General features: G+C 44.1%; 1 protein-coding gene across 1 annotated transcript in view; it reads left to right on the plus strand.

Annotated features, from left to right (window-relative positions):
• The window catches only part of FAM184B (family with sequence similarity 184 member B), a 155,101-nt gene that overhangs the window by 56,771 nt on the left and 73,593 nt on the right, over positions 1–24,737 (plus strand). Inside the window, exons 2-5 of the mRNA XM_043572886.1 lie at positions 18,344–19,096; positions 19,852–19,987; positions 21,305–21,444; positions 21,973–22,179. Coding sequence (XP_043428821.1) covers positions 18,344–19,096; positions 19,852–19,987; positions 21,305–21,444; positions 21,973–22,179 — 1,236 coding nt within the window. The remainder of the gene's footprint in view (positions 1–18,343; positions 19,097–19,851; positions 19,988–21,304; positions 21,445–21,972; positions 22,180–24,737) is intronic.

Here is a 24,737-nt window from a genome sequence, read left to right on the forward strand (position 1 = left end):
CCAGGTTCATTCTTCTGCATGTCGCTGTCCAGTTTTCCCAGCACCACTTGCTGAAGTCTCTTAAACTCTTCTTTGTAGAACTAGAGACCTTAATGGAAAAGACAACACATTTATCATTGGGCCATTCAGACCAAAATAGACCAGCCAGGTGGAGGCGGCATGGTCAGGCGAGGCCTCAGGACTTGATTCTTCTCTGTCAGAATCTGTTTCTCCCTCCAGGGCTTTTGTCTCAGGCCCAGACCCTTGTGGATTGATTGATGCTGAACAGTTCAATGGTATGTCCCAACCTTAAAATAAAAGAAAAACAACTAGATTTTTTTTTCTGATATAACTGAAGTACACACTCATTATAGAAAAAAATGGAGAATGCACAAAAACAAACAAAAAACAAAAAAGGAGAAAAATTGATCACCATTCATTTTGTACCATCCAGAGATCACCCTAGTCATATTCTGGTATATTCTTGACCCTTTTCTTTGTTGATGTGTGTGTGTGATTTTAAAACACCATCTTGCCTCTTCAATTTTATATCTTTAATTTTAACTGAATCTACTCTAACTTTTTGAGGTCCCTGCTGTGGCCGGCTTCTGTGGACTCTGTTTTCTCACAGATGCTCCTGATAGGACAAGCCAGAGACAAAAGATGGTCTGGTCTGTGAGCTTGCCCCAGTGTGGCTCTTCCATTTCTTGTGTGAAGGTTAAGTGAGCCATGTCTACCGGTCACCCATAAATTGAGAATCGAACAGAGCATCTAGCAGAACTCCCTGCTTGAGGGGGCACCTGGGTGTCTCAGTAGGTTAAGCTACCTACTCTTGATTTTGGCTCAGGTCATGATTTCATGGTTCATGACTTTGAGCCCCAAGTCAGGCTCGGTGCTGACAGCATGGAGCCTGCTTGGGAGTCTTTCTTTTCTCTCTCTTTGCCCCTTCCCTGCTCGTGCATGCTTTTTCTCTCTCTCAAAATAAATAAACATTAACAAGATAAAATGTAAAAGAATTCCCTGCTGTAGTACTCAAGGCCACCCATGGTCACAGCATAGAAACTCAGCTATGGCTGGGAAGACAATTTGCAAAGGAGACCCGAGTATTGTAAATGGGTCTTTGGGTTTTAAGGTGTTATTTGGACAAGAATATTTAGCTTGAAACATACCATTTACTGAACATTATGCAGAAGGTACAATAAATGGATTGGAAAATTCTTAAGGAGATTTTTTCCCCCAGAGAACAGTGAAGAAAATAAAAATTCATTTAGAATGAGCATTCAATATATTTATCTTTCATGCTGTGGGGTTTACCTTTAAAGTTGCTTTGTGAACTGTAAAGTGCTATGTAAAAATAACATTAGCACTCATTGTTACACCATTTGTATGGAGCAAATGGATATGCATGTCTGTGTAGATACACACACAACCTGCTTTCAGAATTTAACTTTATAAAATCGTAATTTAAACAGGTGAACTTGAAGAGCTGCTGTTTCTGCTTTTGAGTTCACACAATTTCATTTGTGTGCGCTGTTATAGATTTTGATGCCCCAGTTTGGATTACTTGTCTGTTACAATATTCCCTGTGAGCAGTGTTAAGATTTCTTTGGATTGGCTTTATCCACAAAGGAAGTATGACTAACATACTCGTATCCATTGACCAGGTTAGCTAACCAAGGGAACTATCCCTAGTCTTCCCTTTCCAAAAAGCTGTAAACAAATATTCCATGTTTACAAGACAAGATGGCCACTTTCCAGGTCCCACATCTGCTTTAGTGCAGCTGACTAGAAGGCAGGAAGGCCCATGTCTGTGTGAGAGCAGGCCTGGACCAGGAAAAGAAGGTGCTCTAATTGAGAGCTTTTGGAGAGGGGCGCCTGGGTTGCTCAGTTGGTTAAGCATTGGACTTCGGCTCAGGTCATGACCCCCGAGTTTGTGGGTTTGAGCCTCGCATGAGGCTTGTGCTAACAGCTCAGAATCTGGAGCCTGCTTTGGACTCTGTCTCTCCTCTCTCTCTGGCCCTCCCCTGCTCATGCTCTGTTGCATTCTTTCTTTCAAAAATAAATAAACATTTAAAAAAAAAGATCCTTTGGAGAAACTGCAGTCACCTTTTAGCTAAGTCTCAGTCTAAATTGGTTTGAGAGACAGTGGGCGTCAGTTACTCAGAAGCCTAAGCCTCCCAGCACAGCCATGTGCAGCTAGGTACCTAGCAATGGCTCTCTGATGGGTTATGGGGAGATTTTTTTTTTCAATGTTTATTTTTGAGAGAGAGGGAAACACAGAATCCAAAGCAGGTTCCAGACTCTGAGCTGTCAGCACAGAGCCTGATGCAGGACTGGAACTCATGAACCATGAGATCATGACCTGAGCCAAAGTCAGACGCTTAACCAGCTGAGCCACCCAGGCGCCCCAAGGTAATGGTGAGATTTTAATTAGCATCAAGGACTCCATCTAGGAATCCGTCCCGAGCCCATTTTCCTGCAGGAGCCCAGCCTTACTTGGAACCTGTTCTATCCCATTTCCACAAAGGAAGGGGTAGCAACCTCATGACCTCTGCTCTTTCTGGGCATTTTGGCACTCAAATTCAGGTCTTCCTTCTTAAGAGCTAGCTAGTCCTCTATTCTGACTTGGTGCCAGGAAGTTGGGGCTCCACCATGTGTGTAGACATTTGAGTCAAGAGCAAGGACCACAGCCTTTCCATGTTCTGGCATCCTAGGATGCTATGTTTCCAAGGTGGGGTGGAATGGACACCCCCTCAGTCGTGCAAGCAGGAGAATCCTCTGGACTCTTTTCCCTCTTCCCCACCCCACATACAGAGCATCTCTAGGTCTGCCATCCTTCCTGGTACTTCTTCCCCTCTCTGGCTCTAATTCCAACTTTTGCCACCCCCAGCTTGTTCTTGGGCATCCTGCAGTCCTCTTCCTGCCCCCATTATATCGGGACTCCACTCTGCAGCCAGGGCGATGTCCCAAACTTATGAACTGGAGAGTGTATTAGGTTCTCCACAGAAACAGAATACACACACATGCACACACACACACATGTACACGTGTGAATGATTTCTTTTTTTTTAAATGTATAGCACCTAGAATAGTCGATGGAATTGTTTTTCTTTTTTGTTTTTGTTTTTTTTTTTCTTCTTTTTTTTTTTTTTTTGTGTGAATGATTTCTTATAAGGAATTGGCTCACCAGGTTATGAAAGCGGAGAGGCCGCCTGATGTCTGGTCTGGCAAGCTGGAGACCCATGAGCACTGGCCGTGTAAATTTCAGCCCCAAGTCCACAGGCCTGAGGAGAACCAATGGTGCCCTGTCCAAGGGCAGAAGACTGATTCCACATGCAGCAGTCAGAGTGAATTCTCCCTCACCACGGCCTTTCCTTCTATTCAGTCTCCATTGGAGCTGCGGAGGCTCACCCACACTGGGGAGGGCAGTCCGCTTCACTCTGCCTACTGATTCAAATGTTAATCTCATTCAGAAACACTCACAGACACACCCAGAATCCTGTTTAACCAAATAGCTGGCATCCCATGGCCTAATCAAGCTGACACATCAAATTAACCATTACGGAGTGTGTTATTCACCACATTACAGACAGGCAGAATCTTATGAGAAAAGCTTCCTGCAAGACATGTAAACATAGTTCCCCAATGTATGCACACATCATTTTTCAAGGCCTGAGGACTCTGCAGAGAATGTGAAAAATGCAGATCCCTGCCCCACCGCCACCTCGACCCCACGACCTACCACACCAGGCTTCCTGGGGGGCAAGGTCCCATGGGAATATTCGCGATCACTACGTGCTAGGCACACAGGATAAACCCTTAACATGGATGCTGCAGCCTTGAGGGTCCAAGCCCTGCCTGCCTGTCCAGCATTGTGTCACACTGTCCTCCCCTTTCTGCTAATGTTCCTCCCCAGGAGGGCTCCCCTTGTGTGTCCCTTCCCAGCCCATTCTGTGTCATGCTTTTGTGCTACCTGCTGTTTCTGAGACTCCCTCTACCTGTATTCTCCTCCCCTCCCTGCCCACCTAGCTGACAACTGCTCATCTTTTTTTTTTTTTTTAATTTTTTTTTCAACGTTTATTTATTTTTGGGACAGAGAGAGACAGAGCATGAACGGGGGAGGGGCAGAGAGAGAGGGAGACACAGAATCGGAAACAGGCTCCAGGCTCTGAGCCATCAGCCCAGAGCCCGACGCAGGGCTCGAACTCACGGACCGCGAGATCGTGACCTGGCTGAAGTCGGACGCTTAACCGACTGCGCCACCCAGGCGCCCCTACAACTGCTCATCTTTTTAAACCCAACTCATTCTGATGCCTTTCTGCTAGCATAAAGAGAAACTTCATTATTTGAGAAATATTGACAGGGTCCTTTGCACATGTCAGGCACTGTTCTGGGATCTAGTAGTGGACTTGACAGACGAAAGTCTCTGCATACAACTTATTTTCTGGAGAGGGAGGCACATAAGTAAATTTTTAAAAATATGTTAGATATATAATATGTCCGATGAAGGTGACAGGGAGAAAAATCAAGGGGGAAAGATACGGGGAGAGCAAGGCTTTGGGGTAATCAGGGCAGGTACCACCGATAAGGTGGCATATGAGCAGAAACCCAAAGCCATGTAGATGTCAGATGGAAGGATGATAATCCCCAAAAGGCAACAATATATGCACAGATACAGAGAGAGGGCCATGGCATGACTGAGGCGTAGCAAGGATGTCAGTGCAGTGGAAGGTGGGCGGATTGAGAAAGAGCATGAGGTGAGCTCAGAAAGGTCATGGGGAGCCAGGTCAGGTAACCCCCTTTTGGCCATTTTAAGGCCCTGGCTTTTCCTGAGTGCACTGGAAACAAGGGGAAGATTTTGAGCAGTGGAGGGACATGATTTGGCTGACTTTTAGCAGACTGTATGGGAAGGCAGAAGCAAGAGTTGGGAGGTCATTGCAGTGGTCCAGGTGGGAGGTGCTCATGACTCAGTTTAAGGGGAGGATGGGAAGGTGAGAAGTGGTCACATTCAGGGAGTGGATATGGGATGTGAGAGACATATTTGAGCCAGGAAATTTTAAACATGTTTTTTTTCTGACGAAATATAAATAACATAAAATTTATCATTTTAAAATGTATAGTTCGGTGGCATTTAAGTACATTCACATCGTGCAACCATTATCACCAGCTAGCTCTAGAACTTTTTCATCTTCCTAAACTGAAACTCTATACCTTGTCAACAATAACTCCACATTCCCATACCTTCCTCCAGCCCCTGCAACCACCATTCTACTTTTTGTCTCTGTGAATTTGACTACTCTAGGATCCTCATATAAACAATCACACAATATTTGTCATTCATGACTGGCTTATGTCACTTAGCATAATGTCTTCAAAGTTCATCCAAGTTCTGGCATATGTCAGAACTTCTTTTTTTTTTTTAAGTTTATTTATTTATTTTGAGAGAAAGTGTGTGTGTGAGCAGGGGAGGGGCGTAGAGAAAGGGAGAGAGAGAGAGAGAGAGAGAGAGAGAGAGAATCCCAAGCAGACTCTGCACCATCAGCGCAGAGCTTGACATGGGGCTTGAACTCATGAACAGTGAGATCATGACCTGGGGTGAAACCAAGAGTCGGACACTCAACTGACTGAGCCACCCAGGTGCCCCAGAATTTCTTTCTTTTTAAGTGTGAATAACATTGTATGTATATACTACATTTTGTTTATCCATCCATCCACTGATGGACGCTTGGGTTGTTTCTGTCTTTTGACTATTGTGAATAATGCTGTGAACATGGCTGTACACATACCTGTTCAAGTCCGTGCTTTCAATTCTCTTGGAATTGAAACTCTAGAAGTATAATTACTGTATCAACTGGCAATTCTACGTTTAATTATTTGAGGAACCCTCCTACCATTTTCCAAGTGGCTACACCACTTTACATCCTGCCAGCCATGCACAAGGATTCCAATTTGTCCACATCTCATCAACACCTGTCTTCTGTTTTTTTAAAAATAACCATCCTAGGGCACCTGGGTGGCTTAGTCAATTAAGTGACTTTGGCTCAGGTCACGATCTCATGGTGTGTGAGTTCAAGCCCTGAATTAGGCTATTAGGCTCTGCAGTGACAGTGCAGAGCCTGCTTGGGATTCTCTCTGTCCTTCTCTCTGCCCCTCGTCCATTTGCCCTCACTCTCTCAAAACAAACAAACAAACAAACAAACAAAAAACATCCTGATAGTTGTGAAGTGCTATCTTATTGTAGTATTGATTTGCATTTCCCTAATGATGAGTGACATTGTGTTGAACATCTTGTCATGAACTTGTTGGTCAACTCCAAAATTTGACCTAAGCAACTAGACAGAGGGAGTTGGAGAATATTGCATGAGGTGAGATGGAGAACATTGTGGGAGGAACAGGTTTTGAAGGAAAAATCCAGAATTAAATGTGAGATGTATATTAGCTATCTGAGTGAAGATATTGGTAAGCAAGAGGATACATGAGTCAGACGTTCAGCTGATGGGTCCAACCTGGCCATTTAATTTGGGAGTCATTAGCAAATAAGCATGCATGAAATCATGAGCTTGGATAAGATCCCAAAGGAATGTTTGTAGAGAAGAGTAGCAATCTGAGGCCTAAGCTTTGGGGAACCCCTATTTGAAGGGTGAGAGATGACGAGGAACTAGCCAGATGAGGAGTGGCCAGTGGTCAGTAGGTGGATGATGTATTATGGGAGCCAAGTGAAGACTGTTTTGGGGAGGAGGAAGTGATTTCTAATGTCAAAAAGCTGCCAAAAAGTTGAACAGTTGGAGACTCAGAACTGGCTACTGTTTTAGCAATGTAGAGATCATTAGTGAAAGAGTGAGGAGTTGGCTTGGTGGATTGGTCAGCTTGAAAGCCTGTTTGGAGAGGGTTCGAGAGAGAAGAGGGTGGAAGGAATTAGTGACAATAGGTACAAACAAAGTATTTGAGAAGTCTTTATAAAGGGGTGCAGAAAAATGGGGGACTGGGATTAAGAAGGATTTTTGTTAATGAAAAAAATTACAGCACATTTATTTGTTGGTGGGAGTGATCCATTAATGATGATGCAGGATGGAAGGTAGGGGAGAATTACTGGGCAGTGTGATCCTTGCTTTCCTGTGCCTTTCCCTGTGCCCCTGAAGACTGCTAGCAAAGTACATCAGATACTGTTAAATATACTAGTTGTCTTTACATTTATTTATCTATCTATCTATCTATCTATTTTTGAGAGACATAGAGAGGCAGAGCACAAGTTAGGGAGGGGCAGAAAGAGAAGGAGACACAGAATCCAAAGCAGGCTGCAGGCTCTCAGCTGTCAGCACAGACCCTGACATGGGGCTGGAACCCACAAACTGTGAGATCATGACCTGAGCCGAAGTCAGACGCTTAACCGACTGAGCCACCCAGGTGCCCCAATATACTAGTTGTCTTACTTGTTTCTTTCTCTCTCTCTTTGTGTTTTCCTGGCAATAATGCTGTGTTATAAACAACCCTAAAATCTCAGTGGCCTCCAACAACAGTGGTTTGTTTCATGCTCAGCCTGGCTGCTGCTCAGCGGCTCTCTGCTGAGCGTGGCTGAACCAGGATAGCTCCAGGCTTTGAGTTGAGGTCTGGAAGGTTCCACTTGTCTTTCATTCTGGGAACTGTGGCTACCCTGCGTGTACTCTTCCAGTGGCAAAAGGTAGAAGCACAAGAGGGCAAGCCAAAACACGAACACATTTAAAGCCTCTGTTTGCAACAAGTACTCTCAAATTCCATTTGCCAAAGCAAGTGATAAATAAAGCCCAACAGGGATTCAAGTAAATGAGGTCCATAGACTGGGAGGGCCATGGCCAGGAAGGGGAGGGAAAGGGAAAAAAATGGACAAATAATACATCTACCATATCTCATACAAGTTCCTAAATAGAATGATTTTTAGTTTTCTCTGTTTTTCCGGGGCTGAGCACCATGACTGCTAAATTCTGCAAATGTGGTAAATGCTACAAAAAATCTTGTAGGGAAGAATATTACCAGCTCTTTTCTAACCACAGTTATGCTTCCGTTTCTTTTAATTTTGGATCCAGAAGGGTTTGGGGTTGAATCCCAGCACCCTTACTTTTTAGCTCAATGACTTTTGGCAATAGTATCAATAATAGTAAAAATAATAACAGCATTTCTTGAGTGTTTACTGTGTGCTAGAAACACTGCTATAGGGTTTTAGGTTCACTATGTCATTTTAATCTCCAAGCAAATCTACGAGGTAGGCATTGCATTTTCCATGCCTTAGATGAGGTTACTGAGAATCAGAGAGGTTCAATCACATACTCCAAGTCACACAGCTAGAAAGTGGTGGAGCTGTGATAAGAAGCCAGATCCAGTAGTCTGTAAAGGCTCCTAGTGAGGACCATGCCGTAGGACCCTTGCACGTTAAGTTAGGCCACCCAATGTCAGTTTCCTCAACTGTAAAATAGGGATAATCAGGAGAATGGTCACTTTCTAGAATCATTAGAAGATTATTTGAAGGGGTGCCTGGGGGCTCAGTTGGTTAAGTGTCCAACTTTGGCTCAAGTCATGATCTCATGGTTCATGAGTCCGAGCCCCACATTGGACTCTGTACTGACAGTGCAGAACCTGCTTGGGATTCTCTCTCTCTTTCTCTCTACCCATCTCTCACTTGCATTCTCTCTCTCAAAATAAATAAATAAACTTAAAAAAATAATAAAAAAAGATTAATTTAAAAATCCTATGTCAGTTACCTGGCCCAGTGAAGCTTATACTCTGGGCACTCAATAAATATTATTTCCTTCCTTCCTTTTTTATTTCACTTCTGACTCCTGCTTCCAGACTTGATGGAAAACTTCCTCAGGATCTCATGCACATAATACATAAATTATGACTTTGTTAAACCTACAATACTCAACCTCTAAGACCCTCACAGGCCCTCTGCTGAAATTTTCTCCGGAATCAAACCATTAGCAGTGGATTTCTAAAACCCTTGGGAAGACTGTGACTGGCTCAGTATTTCTCTTGGCTGCTAAATTATTCATGTCCCTTGATGGATTCTGAAGTCGGCCTCCTACTGAGGAGGTGGATTTATAAATGAGGTTCGGGCAGTTCCTTTGATGTTTCAGTTGGCTAGGTGGTGAGTGAAAGAAAGCATGGCACCAAGCCCAGAGAAAGGGTGGGTCTGCTCCAATTCTGCTCAACAATTGCAGACGTAGAGGGCGGCGGGAGGAGCAGATTGAGTCTCCAAAAAAGGGGACATTTCTTTTTGAGAGCAGAACATGAGAAGAGAGGGGGAAGAAACATTTAATGAGTACCTACTATGTGCCAGAACCTCAGAGATGTAATCCTATCATATCCTTAAAAAACAGGTCTATTTTATAGGCAAGAAACAGTTTCCAAGAAGTTAAATAACTTGAACAGTTTTTTAAAAAGATAAGAGTCAGAAAGTATATATATCAACTGAATTAGGTTTTCTGAGAGTGACAGAAAACCCAAATGCAATCCAGTTGAAATCAGTCCAGGGCTGGCATGGCCTTCCAAGGCAGCAAAGGCCCTGGCTCCTCTTATCTCATTGTTCTGCCAATCTTAGCCCATGGTGTTCACAACATGGTCCAAGAAGACCGCTCAGAAATAGAGGACCCATCCTGGAAGAAAGGAATGACATGTCTGCTTATATCCAGCTGGGCAGAACTTGATCACATGGCTGTTCAGAGCTGGAAGGGAAGCTGAGAATTGTGGCAAACTTCCCATGGAAAGGTTAAGGCTTCTATTTTTTTCTTAAGTTTATTTTGGGAGAGATAGAGACAGCACGAGTGGAGGAGGGGCAGAAAGAGAGGGAGAGAGAGAATCCCAAGCAGTCTCCACACTGCTAGCACAGAGCCTGACGCAGGGCTTGAACTCACCAACTGTGAGATCATGACCTGAGCTGAAACCAAGAGCCGGACGCTTAACCTACTGAGCCACCAGGCACCCCTAAACCTTCTATTTTTAAGGATGTAGGAGAGAAACAGATACTGGGCACACCAGCAATCTCTGCTACCAGGAAGGTAAACCTACGCCCATCTCATTCCAGAGGATCCTGGCCAGCTCCATTGTTTCTACCATATTGCCTTCCTTAGGAGAAATGCCACTGCTGCAGGGACTTCTGTCAGAATTAAAGTGCCCTACGGGAAACCATAATAGTAACAGCGGAGTCTCATCAGATGCTTAATGTGAGCCCGGCACCATGCAACATGCCTTAGAGCAGTATCTCATTTAATTCCTCAATAACTCAATGAAGCTCCCCCTTATTCTCCCCCTTATACAAATGAGGAAACTGAGACTCAGCGAGATGATATAGCACGTGCAAGGTCACACAGATAGCAAATAGCATCTGGGTCCATACATCGAATGACAAACAGGATCTGAACTCAGGCAGGAGAGATTCCAAGCCTAGTATTTTCATTGTTATCTTTGTTTCCTGTATGTTCCCACTTGAGGGCCTCTGCTCCTGCAGGTCTCCCTTCTCGAATCCTATTCTTTTAGTCTTTCACCACCCCTTTACAAAGTCCTCCTTCTGTTTAACAGTAAACACTCTGAGAACCTGAATCAAGCCGGACATTGACTATACTAGGTGCCTGGGAACTATGTAATATAGAAAGGTCCTGTTGAGGGTCCCTGAGGTCCCTACTTTGATGAAGCTCACGTTTTACTTCAACATCTAGCACCCAAGTGTCCATCTTGTGACATGAAAGGACCATAACAACCAAGTGCTGCAAAGTGCACTGGAAGAAAGATGAATGGAGTAAGTTTCTATTGTTTGTAGGGGACTAAAGGACACTTTATATAGGAAGTGAAATGTCTTATACTTTTTTCCAGTGGTTCCAAATAAAACTTAGTTATATTGCATCTTTTCCGTTCTTCTAAATTCTTCTCATCTGCCTTTCTCTAGTGCCTCCCACTTGCTTTGATCCTGTTTGTCTATCTGCTCTGTTCCCCTTCCCTTCACCAGTGTCTTTGGGGAATAGTAGGCACCCATCAGTCACCTCCCTTTCCCTGCCCTCCATTCTCTCCTTAACTGTACCAGTCTGCTTCTGCCCCAACACTGCACTAAATACTTTTTCCCAGCTTATGGTTAAGAATTCAAGTCTTTTTTTCTCTGGATCTCAGGTACATTAATTATGCAGTTATTCAGTATCTAGTGTTTCAGTGCATTCTCTCATGTAGTTCTCAATATAGCCGTAAGAGATTGATGCTGTTGTTAAAGTCATTTTTAAAAATGTTTATTTATTTATTTTTGAGAGAGAGAGAGAGAGAGAGAGAGAGAGCAGGGGAGGGACAGAGAGAGAAGGAGAGAGAGAATCTCAAGCATGGGGCTCAGTCCCACAACTGTGAGATCATGACCTGAGCTGAAAACAAGTCAGATGCTTAACCGACTGAGCCACCCAGGTTCCCTTTGTTAATACCATTTTGCTGTTAAAGGAACTGAGCTCTAGAGAGGTTGAATTATCTTCTCAAGTCACCAGGTAGGAAACAGTGAGGCTGGAACTCCAACCTAGGTTGGCTAGCCCTGGAGCTTAAGCTCTTAATGACTGCTCCTCCAAAAAGCAAGAGATAACACTGTATGGTAAAATAGGAATGGGCCAAGAATTGGGGATGTGGCCTATGAAATGTGGTAGAGAATTTAAATAGCCCTTACAGGGAAAAGGAATAAGGAATGACTTCGAGACATATTGATTAAAGGTATCAGCATGGAGACCACAGGTGAAGTCAGGCATATTTTTTTTTTTCAGTCTAACAAGGTCTTATTTAATGTTCCAGACTGCCTCAAATCCATACTTGTCAAGTTTCTTTTTTTTTTTATTTAACATTTTTATTTTAATTCTAGTTAGTTAACATAAGTGTTACATTAGTTTCAGATGTGCAATATAGTGATTCGGAGGTTGGGAATCTTACGGACCAGTTAGGAGTATTTGACAAGAGTTGAGGTGGTTGGATTGATCTGCTGTTTTGAATACCAAGGATGTGAGGCTAAAGATGAGATGGGCAGAAGGCTTGAGGATGTCAATAAGAAGGTAGTTGAAATGATTGGCCATGGAGTTCAGGTTAAAAATTGGCAGTGGTGGTGGAAGGCAGTTAAGATGAAAACAGACTATTGCACCAGGTAAAGAAAGAGAGGTTAAACTCAGAGAGCAAACTTACAAGAGTGAGGAAGTGGAGAAGATAGAAAAAGAAGAAGATGTCTTGATAGTAGGCAGGATATCCCAGTGGAGCCCCCCAGGAATGACCTTGCCATGGTCATAGTCGTGAACATTCACACATGTCTCCATGTTGCACAGGAAGACAAATTTGACACATTTGAACGTTCCCAAAATTTTTTGAGTTAGGTTTATGACACAAAATGGCGTCTCTTTCTCCTGCAAGGAGAGGAGACTCTTCCTCCGTCTCTTCACTAGGCTTCTGTATTAATTATGAAGATGTGGGTTGTTTTTTTTTAAACGCCGAGCTCTAGAATTTCACTCATAAGCAGGGGCGCCTGAGTGGCTCAGTCGGTTAAGCGTCCAACTTCGGCTTAGGTCATGATCTCACAGTTCGCGAGTTCGAGCCCTGCATCGGGCTCTGTGCTGATAGCTCAGAGCCTGGAGCCTTCTTCGGATTCTGTGTCTCCCTCTCTCTCTGCCCCTCCCCTGCTCATGCTCTCTCTCTCTCCTTCAAAAATAAATAAAAACATTAGAATTTCATATGCAAAAAGCAGACCTCAAGTTTACTGGCAGGAGTGGAAAAGGAAAAAAAGTTTGTTTCTTAGCAGTGAAATAAGAAACATATCAATAATCTTCCATGAAGAAACACCTCAATGTCTATCAGAAAGCAGCAGAAAAATAAATTATAGCACATCCATACAATGGCATATGAAGCAGCCAAAAATAAAAATAAGGAATTGCTTTATGTACAGAATTACATAACCTCCAAGATCTATTGCAGGGTTAAAAAAAATCACGGTCTAGATTAATGCACATTTGTGTAAAAGAGGGTGAGAAATATGATATGAAATATAACATAATATACTTTCTTATTTGTGCATACACTATCCTTGGAGTAACCTTCTGGGTGAGGGCATGAGGAGAAAGGGAGGAGGGCACTTCTGGACTCCAGGAGTTCTGTAACTGGATCTCAGGCAAACAGAACAATTGGAGCAGACCCTTGGTGGGGATTAGTTGGGGACTTTTCATTGGGAGCCGTCATGAGTAAACGTGCATATGCGCAAGAGTCCTCAGACATCATGTGCCCACCCACAGTGTAATACCCTCTCTGATACCTCTGATCTTGTGTTAATTCAAGGGTATGCATGTGGGGAGAGTTTTCACAGGACAGAGTTTTATAGTCCTCAAAACCCAGAGGACAGTGGTTTCTACTCAAACAGGTGGAGTTCTTTCTTCTTTGAGTTCTTTGGGTTCTTTTTTCATTGAGTGCTTTTGTGGCATCAGGATATGCAGAATCTTCAACTAAGTTTTCTGTTCTACAGCTGTAGATGAATGTAGGAATTCTATTCTCCATGATCACCACCTACACCAGTTGATTTTATCCTTCATGGAATCACCGATGACAAATTTCATGGAATAACCTTTTCAAGGATGTTTTGTTCTTCACCATGAGAAAGCCTTATTTATGTTCAGATTCACTCATGGCACAAGCTTGACTCTACTGAAGAGAATCTTTATCAGTTGGGTATTAGGTGTGCAGAAAGAGTTAACTTAGATGGCCCAAGATGGCTTGTGCTTAGATTGGCTGTCTTGCAAAGTGGCCCTCACTTGGCATCCGGGAACTTAGCTCTCCAGAGGGTTCCCACCACCCAGACTGTTAAGAGTGACTCACTATGCCTAAACTGTTTGTGCAAATGGTGTGATTTATACTGAGCACTTGCTTTCCTTCTGGGAATCTGGTATTTTTGTACTGCCAGTAGAAGTTGCCTACCTGGCTAGCCCCCAGTAAAAACTGTACTCAGTCTTTAATGAGCTCCTTTGGTAAACAGTATTTCACAGTTGTTGTTACAATGCTTTGATAGGGAAATTAAGCAAGTCCTGTGGGATTGTGCTGGAAGAGGACTCCACTGGGGGAGGACTTTTGGAAGCTTGAGCCTAGTTTCCTCCAGACTTCTCCCCATTCATCTTTTCCCTTTGTTGAGTTTACTTTGTAGACTTTCACTGTAATCATAGGATTCTGACTGTATGCTGAGTCCTGTGAGGTTTCCTAGGGTAACAGTAGCTGTTGGAACAAATAAATGCCAGGACTTCAGAGGCCCAATACTATAGGTTATTTCTTATTTATATAAAGATCAGTGCCAGTGCTCCTGGTGAGTAGATGGTCTTCCATCAATCATCAAGGACCTAGGTGCCTTCCATCTTGTATTCCACCTTCTTCTAAAGCCTCTGAGTCCTGTTCATTAAGTTTGTAGATGGAAAAAAGAGACTATGGAAAGTACATACCCCCTTCTTAACCCTCCTCTTCACCTTAACTCCACTGTTGGCCAGAAGATGACACCACTACATCTGGCTACATTCCATTGGCAATTATGGTCCCATGTAGATACAAGGGGGCTACGAAATGTGGTCTCTGCTTGGTGGCTGTTCCCCTGCAGCAACTCTGTGGAAATAAAGCATAAATCCTTGATGGCCTGCAACAGGATCATAATAGATCTATTTATTATGAAACTATGACACCCTCAACTTCCTCCCAAGTGCTAGGAGACAATACACAGAAGCCATACTGTTCTTGCCTATATGCAGGTTGACATGTAAAAGGAAATAGGTCATCCCAAATTGAGTGGGCAAGGCTAACTTTTCCCGGGAAGTCTTCTTTCCAAATAGATCCCTTCTGTGTTTCCATAGTAATTGGTGCTGATCCCTCTTATAGCACTTATCACAAGGTATTGAAACTTCACCGATTTCTTGTCTGACTTTCCCATTGAATCATAATATTTTTGAGGCTACAACTTTAGTTGTCTTATCGACCATATGTTCTGTGCCCAGAACAGAATCTGGTCCATCTGAGATGTGCAGTAAATGCATAAAGGAATAAGTGGTTGAATGGGACAGGGAGATGCAATGTAGTAGCAGGCTGTGAGCATGTGCTTCAGAGTTAGTGAAAATTTCTTATCTTCTGTGACCTTGCAAAAGTTACTAAACTTCTCTGAACCTCAAATTTTCATTCTTAGAATGGGGATAAAAATACTAACTTTGCAACATTGCTATGAGGATTTTCTGAGATTATGAATGTGTATACCGCACCTAACCTTGTTCTAGGGATATTAGTAAACTCTGTAAAAATGGTATTTATTATTGACACAAATGACAGCCAGTGGCATTACCAGTTCCAACATTCGGTTACTCCAGATACACTCTTAGATGCAAACTATTAGAAGCCGTAGAAACCCAAGGTGGGCAAATTGTGTGCAAGGGTGATGAGAGGAACGAGTTGTAGAGACAGAAGCTTCATTTCATTGGCAAGTCTTCCTGGGAGGACAAAAGGGCTTCCTTTCCTTGACCTTGACATCAAAGAGTATTAGATTCACGTTCTCGAAACAGTGCTTATTCTCTGAAGACTTCACAAGATGTCAAGCTCATCTCACACCTTTAGAACAACATGGTTCAAGATAGAGCTCTGATTCCTTCTTCATTCACTCATCCACTTAAGAAATATTTTTAGAGTGTTCACCTTGAGTCAGGCACTAGGGATCATTAGTAGTGAACAAAGAAGACCAGTCTCCTCTGTCACAGAGCCTACATTTTAGGAAGGGAGACAGACAGCCAACCAATAGGTATGTCACATGTAGACGGTGAAAAAGAAGATTTTAGGAGTGCCTGGGTGGCTCAGTCGATAAAGTGTCTGTTGATTTCGGCTCAAATTTGTGATCTCACGTTTCATGAGTTTGAGCCCCATGTCAGTCTCTGTGCTGACAGTTCAGAACCTGCTTGGGATTCTTTCTCTCTCTCCTTTTCTCTCTGTGCCTCCCCTATTTGTGTTCTTTCTATTTCAAAATAAATAAATAAACTTAAAAAAATTGAGATTTTAGGCAGCATCCTGGATATGTGGTTTCTTTTTTTAAAAAATTAATTAATTAATTAATTTATTTATTTTTGAGAGAGAGAGAGAGAGACAGATAGATAGAACATCAGCAGGGGAGAGGCAGAGAGAGAGTGAGACACAGAATCTGAAGCAGGCTCCAGGCTCTGGGCTGTCAGCACAGAGCCCAACATGGGGCTTGAACTCAGGAACTGCGAGATTGTGACCTGATCTGAAGTCAGAAGCTTAACTGATTGAACCACCCAGGCACCCCTCAAGTTCTGCAGTCTTAAGGTAAACTGTTATTAAACGTATCACAGGTGTCAGCTCTAGTGGTGCCATTTGGCCTTCTTCAATAACTATTTCATAATTACATATACATACATACACACACAATTACCCCAAACTTTCTCTCATATCATGTTTATGATTGATTTATTCTCATAATCATCTAAGCCCCTGTGTTTTTTACTGTTTTAAAGCAATGGAAACCTTTTGGATTATTTATAAACTCCATGTCTGGTAACCCCCCAGTGTGAAAGCAGTTCTTCTCTGGTTCAGGAGGGTCTCCACCTGCTTTGCCTCCACCTTGATCCCTTCAACGGCCTTCAGTCTCACAGAGGAACTTGGGGATATAAGGAATAGGGTTTGAAAGCCATTAATGAAGTCTTAACTAAGTAGTGGGAAATTGATAATGAAATTCTAGTCCAATTCAATAGACAAGACTTATGAACAAGGGAAAAACAGCAACCTACAAAAGTCAAGGGTCTATAAGTGTGAAACTGTGTGACAAGGCTCCTGGGTGGCTCAGTTGGTCAAGCATCCAACTTTGGCTCAGGTCATGATCTCACGGTTCGTGAGTTCGAGCCCTGCGTCGGGCTCTGTGCTGACAGCTCGGAGCCTGGAGCCTGCTTCCCATTCTGTGTCTCCCTCTCTCTCTGCCCCATCCCCACTCATGCTCTGTCTCTCTCTGTCTTAAAAATAAATAAAACATTAAAATTTTTTTTTTAATTTGTTCAATACAGATTTCTTGATTTTCTTCCCCATGCCTGTCCTACCTGTAGCTTTTCCCTTTTAGTAAACATCTACCTGTTGCTCAGGCCAGTTCCTGGGCCCTACCATGCTCCCACCTTCCTTCCTTCTCTTCTCTGCAATAACAAAGTGCCCCTGTTTTGTTCCTGAAGTTATGGAGAAACAGTGTTTCACCATGGATACAGCGCAAGCTGTTGCCTCTACCAGATTGAGGAGGCTGCCTTCTATTTCTAGGTTGTTGAGTGTTGTTGGTATTACGAAGGGGTGTTGTATTTTACCGAATGCTTGTCCTGTGTCTATTGAGACAATCATGTCCTTTTTGTCTTTTATCCTATTCATATGGTGCATTCCATTAACTGATTTTTAGATGTTAAATCAACTTTGCATTCCTGGGATAAATCCCATTTGGTCATGGTGTGTAATCCTTTTTATATACTGCCGAATTCTATTTTCTGATGTTTTGGGTTTTTTTGGGGGGGTTGTTTGTTTTTGTGCCCCAAAGTGTTTTCTGTTTTTAACAAATCTGAGCTTTAAACCTTTTGCTGGATTCCCATGGCACTCCAGAGCTCCCCTATGGATCTCTGCCACAGATATGTGGCCTTTATGCATTAATCACTCCCTCACTTCACTTTGCTTCCACCACTTTCCTGTCTCACCTCCCTGCTTCTTTACTAGTCTCTCCTGGGGACAATTTTTTTAAATCTATTTTTTAAAGTTTATTTATTAAAAAGTTTTTTTTTAATGTTTATTTATTTTTGAGAGAGAGAGATACAGAGGATGAGTAGGGGAGGGGCAGAGAGAGGGAGACACAGAATCCAAAGCAGGCTCCAGGCTCTGGGCTGCCAGCACAGAGCCTGATGCAGGGCTCAAACCCATGAACCGTGAAATCGTGACCTGAGCCAAAGTTGGACACTTAACCAACTGAGCCACCCAGGCGTCCCTAAAGTTTATTTTTTGAGAGAGAGAGAGAGAGAGAGCAGGGGAGGGGCACAGAGAGAGGGAAAGATAGTATCGCAAGCGGGGATCCCCAACAGGGGGCTCAAAGTCACCAACCGTGAACTGTGACCTGAGCCAAAACCAAGAGTCAGAGGTTCAACCAACTGAGCCGCCCAGGCACCCATCCCAGGAGGGGTTTCTACTAAATCGTTTCTACTAGTTTCTACTAAATCATTTCCACACAAATCCTCTTCTCAGGTGCCGCTGGTGGGGATCAGCTTAAGTCACTACCATGGGGGAGAAGCATCTCTGGCCACGTCGTCCCTCACATATCCACACTCCTCTCACTAACTGGGCTCTGTGGATTTTCCTGCAGGTGATTTACGCCCTCAACACCCGCCAGGATGAAGCGGAGGCCAGCGTGGAGGCTCTGCGGGAAGCCCACCGGGAGGAGCTCCAGAAGGCCGTGGCGGAGACCGAGGCCAGGCTCCTGCAGGAACAGGGCCACGCAGAGGAGGAGGCCCTGCTCCAGCGCATTCGGGCCCTGGAGAACGCCTTGGAGCTGCAGAAGAGGCTGACCCAGGAGGCGCTGGCTCAGTCAGCCACGTGCAGGCTGGAGACCAAAGAGAGGGAGCTGAGGGTGGAGGCAGAGCACGCCGAGCGGGTCCTCACCCTCTCCAAGGAGATGCTGGAGCTCAAGGCCGACTATGAGAAGAGGCTCCGGCACCTGGCGAACCACGAGACGCCCCAGTGGGGCCAGCTTTCCCAGGAGGGCCCGGAGCCCAAGGGAGAGCCAGGCCACGGCCACGAGATGCGGGACATCCTCCTGGAGGTGGAGAGGCTGCGAGCGGAAAACCAGCAGCTGAGCAAAGACTACGCCAGGAAGGCTGAGGAGCTGCAGGCCACCTATGAGCGGGACACCGAGGCCATCCGGCAGGCCATGCAGCAGTCCGTGAGTGAGGCCCTGTGGCAGTGGCAGGAGAAGGAGACGGACCTCCGCAAGAACTTCCAGGTCCAGGAGTCGGCCCTGCAGGCTCAGGTCAGGAAGCTAGAAGGAGATCTGGAGCACAGGGGCCGCAAGATAAGTGACCTGAAGAAGTATGCCCAGAAGCTGAAGGAGAGGACTCAGGTAAAGCAGGGTCTCGGATGGCTTGCAAATGAGATCATATTCGTGGTCCCTAATTTTAACACTTACTGTGTGTTAAAACAGTTTTTAACATCTACTGAGCTTTAAACTCTTTGTGCAAAGCCCTTGACTTCTACCAAAGTGACTCCTCTTATTTCCCTTGAGTTCAAGTACATTCTGTCAGCAAATATTTACAGAATGCCTACTATTTGCCAGGCCCAGGGCTATGGCCAGGAGACACATGGTGAGCTGGGTCCCTGACCTCAGAGAGCTTAGACACTTACAGTTTGCAGAAGAAAAGAAATTGGGAGGCTTAAAGACTAACCTCGCTGGTCAGCTGCATTCTATAGCCCTCTTCATTCCATAACAACTTGCCTGTCTTAAACTCCTTGGGACTTGGCTTTCCTGGACAGCCAGAACATTGACAAGGCAGATCATTGACAAACCCCACACGCTCACAACACCCTGTCTCTAAAACTTGCAGCAGCTAATATTCCTAATAATCCCTGAGCACTTTTTCTGTCCCAGACACTTTATCTCATTTAATCCTCACCACAGAAAGGCTAAATATGTGCCCAAAGTCACACAGCCAATCTGGATGAGTAGGGATTTGATGAACATGAGCCACCGAATTGCAGGGACGCAGAGCTTATGCTGTGCACTGACCCACCTTTCAGATGTGACACTGGTTCTGTGTATATTGGATGTCTCCACAGAGAACTGTTCCTAGAGAAATGAGACCCTTTCTGTCTGTTTAGGACCTAGATGTGCAGCTCAAGGAGGCTCGGCAGGAGAACTCTGAGTTGAAAAGTACTGCAAAAAAACTCGGGGAGAAGCTGGCCATTGCCAAAGACAGACTGATGCTGCAGGAACGTCATGTAACACCAAAAACCGGTCAGATGTTCTGCAACAGCTTTTTTAAACATTTATTTATTATGAGAGAGAGAGCACGTGCATGCGTGAGAGTGGGGGAGTGGGAGAGGGGCAGAGAGAGGGAGAGAGAATCCCAAGCAAGCTCTGTGCTGACAGCAGGGCTCAATCTCATGAACTGAGCTGAAATCAAGGGTTGGATGCTTAACCAACTGAGTCACCCAGGTGCCCTGCAACAGTTTTGCAGCCTTGAGACTGTTGAGGGAGTAGAGCCAGGGGCGGGGCTGTTTGATCTGACCCCTGGTGGGCCAGCTCAATCCATGCAGGACAAAGGTGAGCTGCCATCTGGAGCCACCACAGTGCAAATAGCTAAAAGGCATGACGCAAAGGGACACCGCAAATGCTTCGTCACCAGGCCCACAACATGCCTGAATTCCTCAGCATTGGCTTTTCCCCCACGCTTGGGCAACACTTCATTCTTTTCCCATCATTTCACACAGCAACGTTACTGGGTCTTCCCAGTTGTTCTGTGAGTGGGTGTTGTCAGTATTTCCCATGGCCCAGACAAAGAGATGAGGCTGGAAGGGTAAGTGGCTCGCTCAAGGCCACTGGTTAATGGGATAACTGGTGTGTGTGTCTCAGAATATCTGACTCCAGGAGGCCTTCCAGTAGAGTCCCTCATCAGAAAGTTCTTGAATACCTACAGTGTGATCAACTTGATAGTAGGAGATATAAAAAAGGCACAAAACATAGGCTCTTGCCCCAGGGAGCTTATGGGACAGTGACTCTACAGCCCAGAGCATGCTTTGGTATCATGCAGTGGCCCAGGCTGTAGGGAAGTGAAGTGTCCTGAAAAGAGGTCACCATGGGCTGGAAGGGTGTGGAGGAGGAGGTTCGAACTGGAGCCACAAGTGTGTGGAGGCTTTAGTGCAATGTTTTCAAAAGTAGGGCTTGGATACCTATGAGAATATGGGAAGAAAACGGTGAGCATTTCTAGTTATATTTGTTTTTTGTTTTATCTTTTACATTTAAATATTTTGAATGTATATCTATCCAGGAATATGTTCAATTTTTTTTTTTTTTAACCTATGGAAAGTACAATCAAAAAGCTTTGACAATGACTTGTTTAAGAAGCTAGCATTCGGGATGCTGCTTGAGCAAAGACAACAATCACCACCTTGACTATGCTTGAGGGGCCAGAAGGCCACAGAGCAGGGGAGTCCATCCGAGAGTGGTGGGTAGAATAGTCAAACAGCAGAATGGGTACCCGACTGCAAAAGACCTTGGACATGAGGCCAAGGCCAAGGGCATTTCAAATGATGTTGAAACTTATGCTTGCAGATGAAATGAAGACAGAGCTAGTTGCAGAGAATGAAGTCCTAGGGAAGGCGAATGACCTGGAAGGCCGCAGTCTCCATCCTCAGCAGGACCCGAACTTTCCCAAGGAGTGTCCATGTACCAAAGGAGGCCCAGAGATACAGGTAGTGTCTCACCCAGCCCTGGGAATGGAGAAGTCACAGGAGGCTTTGCTGGAATGAGCTTCAGGCAGAGGCCAATCTCGTAACTATGACAGAGCCACTTGGAAGAAGCAGGTCTCATGGTTTCAGGGGTCAATGCATGGGTGTGAAGTTCCAGCTAACTTCTTGCATTTGAAATTAGGAGACTAAGAATATAGCAGAACTTCTATTGACGGCTTCTGGGAAACTTGCATGGGATTCCCACTGTCTGTTCCCAGTCAAAACAAACAAAGCATTCTTTAGACACTGCTATAGTGGGCTGGAGTATCTCCTCCTGTGACCATAGGTACACTATTCCAAAGGGCCCTTTGCTGATTCAGGTGGACAAAGTGGTCTCTTACGAATATCAGATATATAGTCTCGTGAACTTTATGGCACCTTGTGCTACATGCTGTAAAATCAGTGTGTAAATGTTGTACCCAAGAGAAATGGTAATTCCCTGCTCGTCACCCCATGCTGGCAGGTTTACAAGGCCCTTTTTCTTTTTTATAGACCAAGAAAGAGGCAAGTATTGAGACGGAATATATGAAGAAGCAATATGAAGAAGACCTTCGTAAAATCAAACATCAGACAGAAGAGGAGAAGAAACATCTCAAAGACCAGCTAGTGAAGCGCCTGGAAGACTTGGTAAAGAAGCACGCCATAGAAATCAAATCGGTTCGCTCTTCGGTGGAGGCCGAGAGGAGGAAGCTGCAGAAGGTGAGACCCCCCTTTCATAGACTCTGTTCCGATTCTTTTTCCTTTCCTCTACCTCCCTCCTTTTCTCTTGTATTTCTTCTTTCCTTCCTTGGACATTTACTGAGCTCCTGCTGTGTATACATCTAAGTTATTTCTCTGCCCAAGGCAATTCAGAGTCTTTTAGAGGAGACGGGGACATTCCTTAGACTGTGAGCCGGTCAGGGCCTAGAATCGTTGACACGACGTAGAATTGTGTCCTCTGAACATTTAACTGAGGAAATTCAACTCTCCTCAGCAAAGACAGAGAGAAATAACATGAAGCAAGCACTGAGGCGCTCGCTAGCAGACTTGCCTGGATTCAAATCCCAGCTCTGCTAGGAGATTTGTGAGCGCAGTGAGTTATTGAACTTGGGCCCCTCAGAGGGAAATCTTGTGTGCCTTAGGTTCCTCATTTATAAAGCAGATGACGATAACAGCACCTCCTAGAGTAGCTGCGAGGATTAAGTGAGGTAATCTGTGTGAAAAAAAAAAACAAAGCATAGTATGTGCCTGGGGCATAACAGGTAGATGAAGGTAATTAATCAGTGGCTTGCCAACGTGAGAGAAGATTCCCAGCCTCTGGGCACTTTTCCGACTTTCTACCGAAGGAGGCAGCTTTCTGCTGAGAAGAAATGCAAGGCTTCATCTCTTCCTGTTTACTGGGAAGAGCAACTCACATCTGTGACATTTTAGGAAAAGAATGAAGTGTAAATCAATAATATCGTGAACTTACTCTCTTTATAATGCAAGAGCCTGCATTATCAGCTTTGAGTTTTTGCTGAAAGACAATCAGATAGCACTGACGATTGCAGTGTTGTGTGGCAGTTATGAGTAGTAGGTACTCAATAAATGTGTGTGTTGGGTAAATAAATGAACTCATGAAAGATCCAAACTAGTCCTGGTCTAAGAAGTCCTAACACTTCCACTAGCTGTATGACCATGGCCAGGTCACTTAACCTCGCTGAGACATGATTTCTAAAATAAGGGCAAACACTTTGAAGGCTTGTTATGGGTCCCTGATGGTATTAAATAAAAACTCTTAGTTCAGTGCACAGCATGTAGTAAAAGTTGGATAAACAGTGGCTATGCTGAGTTACCCTGAGCACCGGCTGACACAATGCATGTTAATATCGGTTAGTGCCTGCTATACTTTCTTTTTAATTTTTAATTTATTGTGTATGACCACCACACTTATAAGGCACTTCAGTCTCAGAAACACAGTGAATCTTCCCAACAAGATGACAAAATTGGTATTCATATTTTAGAGATGAAAAAGTTAAGGCTCAAAGATGTTGGGTGTCAACTCACACAGACAGTGAGTGCTAGAGCTAGTATTAGAACCTGATAGCTCGAGGGTCACCTGGCTCAGTCGGTTAAGTGACCGACTCATGATTTTGGCTCAGATCATGATCTCACAGCCGTGAGATCGAGCCCTGCATCAGGCTTGCACCCAGCGTGGAGCCCGCTTGCTATTCTCTCCCTTCCTCTCTCCCTCTGCCCCTTCCCTGCTGGCTCACTCTCTCACTCTCTCAAAAAATAAAACTTAAAAAATTTTTTTTTTAAATCTGATAGCCCAAGTCCAGAACCCCTGGTTCCCACCCCTGCGCTGGGCAGGAGGCAGCTGTTTGGAAAGCATTTTCCTCCCCATGAGCTGCTAGTGGTCACGCAAACCAGATCCTCAGACAAATAGCTGACTGCTCTTTCTATCCAGAGTCACAGTCAGTGGAAGGAACCATAGCTCCCAGAGCTACAGGTTGCCCTGGTAACCTGTCAGCGAAGCCTGACTGACTGCACAAATCCCATTTTGGCTTTAATCAGGGGGCATGAATCCATTTGGGAAATGAATCACATAGAAATAAATTGTGTTTCTCTTCTGGTTTGGGAGAGGGGCGTTATGCTTTTTATCCCACCCCCTTTTTTTTGAGGGCATTTAGACCATTTACATTGAATATAATTATCACTAAGTCTACGATCTTGCTGTTTTTGTATTTGTCACATCTGTTCTCTTTTTCTTTTTTACTTCTTTTTCTGTTTATTTTTGATTCATTGAATTTATTTTTTGTATTCCCTCTTTTATCTCCACTAATGGCTCATTAGCTATTTTTCCTTTTTTTCTTCAGGGGTTGGGGGCTGCTCTAGTGGTTGCTCTAGGATTTACAACATACGTCTTTAATTTATCCCTGTCTGCTGCCAAATGTTATTTTATTTCACATATATAACTTCTCTGTACAAACCTTACAACAATGTATTTCCATTTATCCCTTCCTGACCTTTGTGTAATTGTTGTCATACATTCTAATTTAGACATGTTACAAACGAGAGAGTATATTGCTTTTATATTTCCTTAAAAAGTCAGTTATTTTTTTGAAGTTTATTTATTTAGTTTGAGAGAGAGAGAGAAAGAGCACATGAACCAGGGAGGGGCAGAAAGAGAAGAAAAGAGAGAGAATCTCAAGTAGGCTCCTTGCTGTCAGCACAAAGCTGGACAGGGGCTGGAACTCATGAACTGTGAGATCATGACCTGAGCCAAAATGAAGAGT

Source organism: Prionailurus bengalensis, chromosome B1, assembly GCF_016509475.1.
Source record: "Prionailurus bengalensis isolate Pbe53 chromosome B1, Fcat_Pben_1.1_paternal_pri, whole genome shotgun sequence".
NCBI classification, from domain to species: domain Eukaryota; kingdom Metazoa; phylum Chordata; class Mammalia; order Carnivora; family Felidae; genus Prionailurus; species Prionailurus bengalensis.